Source organism: Rhea americana, unplaced genomic scaffold (assembly GCF_003343005.1).
Source record: "Rhea americana isolate MKP2758 unplaced genomic scaffold, rheAme1 scaffold_412, whole genome shotgun sequence".
Classification (NCBI taxonomy): Eukaryota; Metazoa; Chordata; class Aves; order Rheiformes; family Rheidae; genus Rhea; species Rhea americana.
This window is the reverse complement of record NW_028186549.1, coordinates 169,936-171,864: the sequence shown is the minus strand read 5'-3', so window position 1 is coordinate 171,864 and position 1,929 is coordinate 169,936. Positions and strand designations below refer to the sequence as shown.

At 60.9% G+C, this 1,929-nt stretch overlaps 1 protein-coding gene across 6 annotated transcripts in view; it reads right to left on the bottom strand.

Moving 5' to 3' along the window:
- JSRP1 (junctional sarcoplasmic reticulum protein 1) overlaps window positions 1-1,929 on the bottom strand; it is a 36,645-nt gene that overhangs the window by 4,049 nt on the left and 30,667 nt on the right. For 5 of the 6 annotated variants that reach the window (XM_085314829.1, XM_085314828.1, XM_085314827.1 and 2 more), the window contains one exon: window positions 720-766. The exons of the other annotated variant lie outside the window; for it this stretch is intronic. Coding sequence is in view for 2 of the 5 variants with exons in the window: in XM_085314828.1 (XP_085170954.1) it covers window positions 720-766 (47 nt within the window). In the remaining 3 variants the exon portion in view is untranslated. The remainder of the gene's footprint in view (window positions 1-719; window positions 767-1,929) is intronic. 6 annotated transcript variants of the gene reach the window in all.

The following is a 1,929-nucleotide window of genomic DNA, read 5'->3' as shown; positions in this document are numbered from 1 at the left end:
TGCTGCAGGGAAGGCGCTGGGGTGCAGCTCCGCTAGAGCGCACACGCGCGTGCAYGCACACACGCGCACGTGCGCGCGGCTGCACCCCGATGAAGAGGCAGAGCTGCAGCGCCGAGCTGGGCGCGATCCTCCCGGCCCCGCTGGGCGCGATCCTCCCTCCGGCAGCTACGGGGCAGGGGCGGCTTCGGCTGGCCCCCCGCGCGCCCCGGCGAGGCCTGCCGGCCAGCGCGGCTCAGTGACAGCGACAGCTGAACCGGGAGCCCTTTGGCTCCCACAAGATGGGTGCGGTGCAATTCCCTGCGAAGCCCGGCCGGGCCCCGCTCCTGCCTAAACGTCCTTGGGGAATGACCCCCCCCCCCGCCTCTGGTTTTGCTCCCCTGATGGAAAAACCTCCGCTGCAGCTGCATCGACCGTGGCCAGAGCCGAAGGCACCAGGGCAGGACACGACCCGTTGCCACCGGCATCCTCTCCTGGGTCATCAGATGGGAAATCTCAGCCTCCGCAGGCGCTTCGTGGCTTTGCCCTGGGCCGTTCAACCGGAGTGGCCACTCTCAGCMGAGCACGTGGGGCTGGGACAGCCCCACGGCCCAGTCCTGGTGGCCCAGTCCCATCAAGGAGAGGTCAAGCACCGAAACCCTGCCGCRATGGCCACGCTCGCCCGTCCCCCTCGGCAGCACCCCAGGGAGCGCTGCTGGCAATCCCGCGTCCGGCGTGCTTACATGGGACCTGCCGTCTGCCCCGTCGCTGCTCCCCGGCACATCGGCATCTGTTGAAGACAAGCACAACGCAGTCTGTCAAGCAACGGGCTGGGACGCGTGCGCATCGCCGGGGGCTCGGGCGGCGCGGTCCTCGCAGTGCCACCAGCGAGCCCGGCGGGAAGGAAACCGCGCTCCCGGCACGTCAGTGCTTTCCCCTCCAGCGCGGCAGAGCTGCGGCTGTTTCAGCCTGGAGCAAGCCTAAGCCCCTAAGAGCGGCTCTGCCAGCACGTTTCCAGCCTCACGGCAGAGCCTCCGCAGGTCGCACGTGCAATGAGGTCTCCTAAGACAGGCAAAAGCCACCGGCCAGCTGGGCTGCAGCCCGTTGCCCTCAGCGTCACGGCACCAGCTTGGAAGTTTCAGGTCTAAGAGCAGCACCAGTTGCAGGCTGCTGAGCCCCAAAATATCACCACCCTGGGTGAGCTAAAGCTGAGAGGRGGATGGTGACATTCCTGGCAAACACACAGCCCAGGATACACCAGGACGCCCTGAAAACCGGCACAGAAACACACTGTTCAGAGGTGGGAGAGCAGAYGCAGCTCAAGCCATAGCCTAGGCAGCAAGACAGACCTCTGCAAGCTACTCAGATCTTCAAGAAGGCCTTGAGCCACCAAAGAGGACTGTGAACCTTGGTGGTCCTAACTGCACCCATATGATGTTGTACATGCGTGGATGGGAGCGCTGCTCCAGGCTGGTTCTGCGGATGGATCTCAGCTTTCTGAGGGCAGCAGCAAGGAGGTGCCTGAGCCCATCTAGACCATTCCCAGCACCACGAACTGCTTCGCCTCCAAACCCTGCACTTTCACAGCTCATTGCAGATGCTAAATAGAAAAGAAAACTACTCAGAGGAGTAACCAGCGCTCTCCAGCGCTTCACCACGACTAGTTTCAGTGGATTCAGGAGCAAGCTGGCCTTCTTGGTCATTGCAGTCAGTCATTTTTTGCACCTGTGGGTTTGGCATGAGCTATAGAATTAAAGAAATACTAAACTGATCTCAGTGTGAAGAGGTCTCGGCTCTCACAGCAACTCTGATMTCAGTACTCGCTCCGTTGGGACCTGAATGTTGTGGCCACACAAGTGCTCATCACAAGCAGAAATTATGCCCCATTTGATCCAGAATCCATATGTTTTTCCCCAGTGGAGCAATAAATACTGAGGAAAAAAAAAAAAAAAA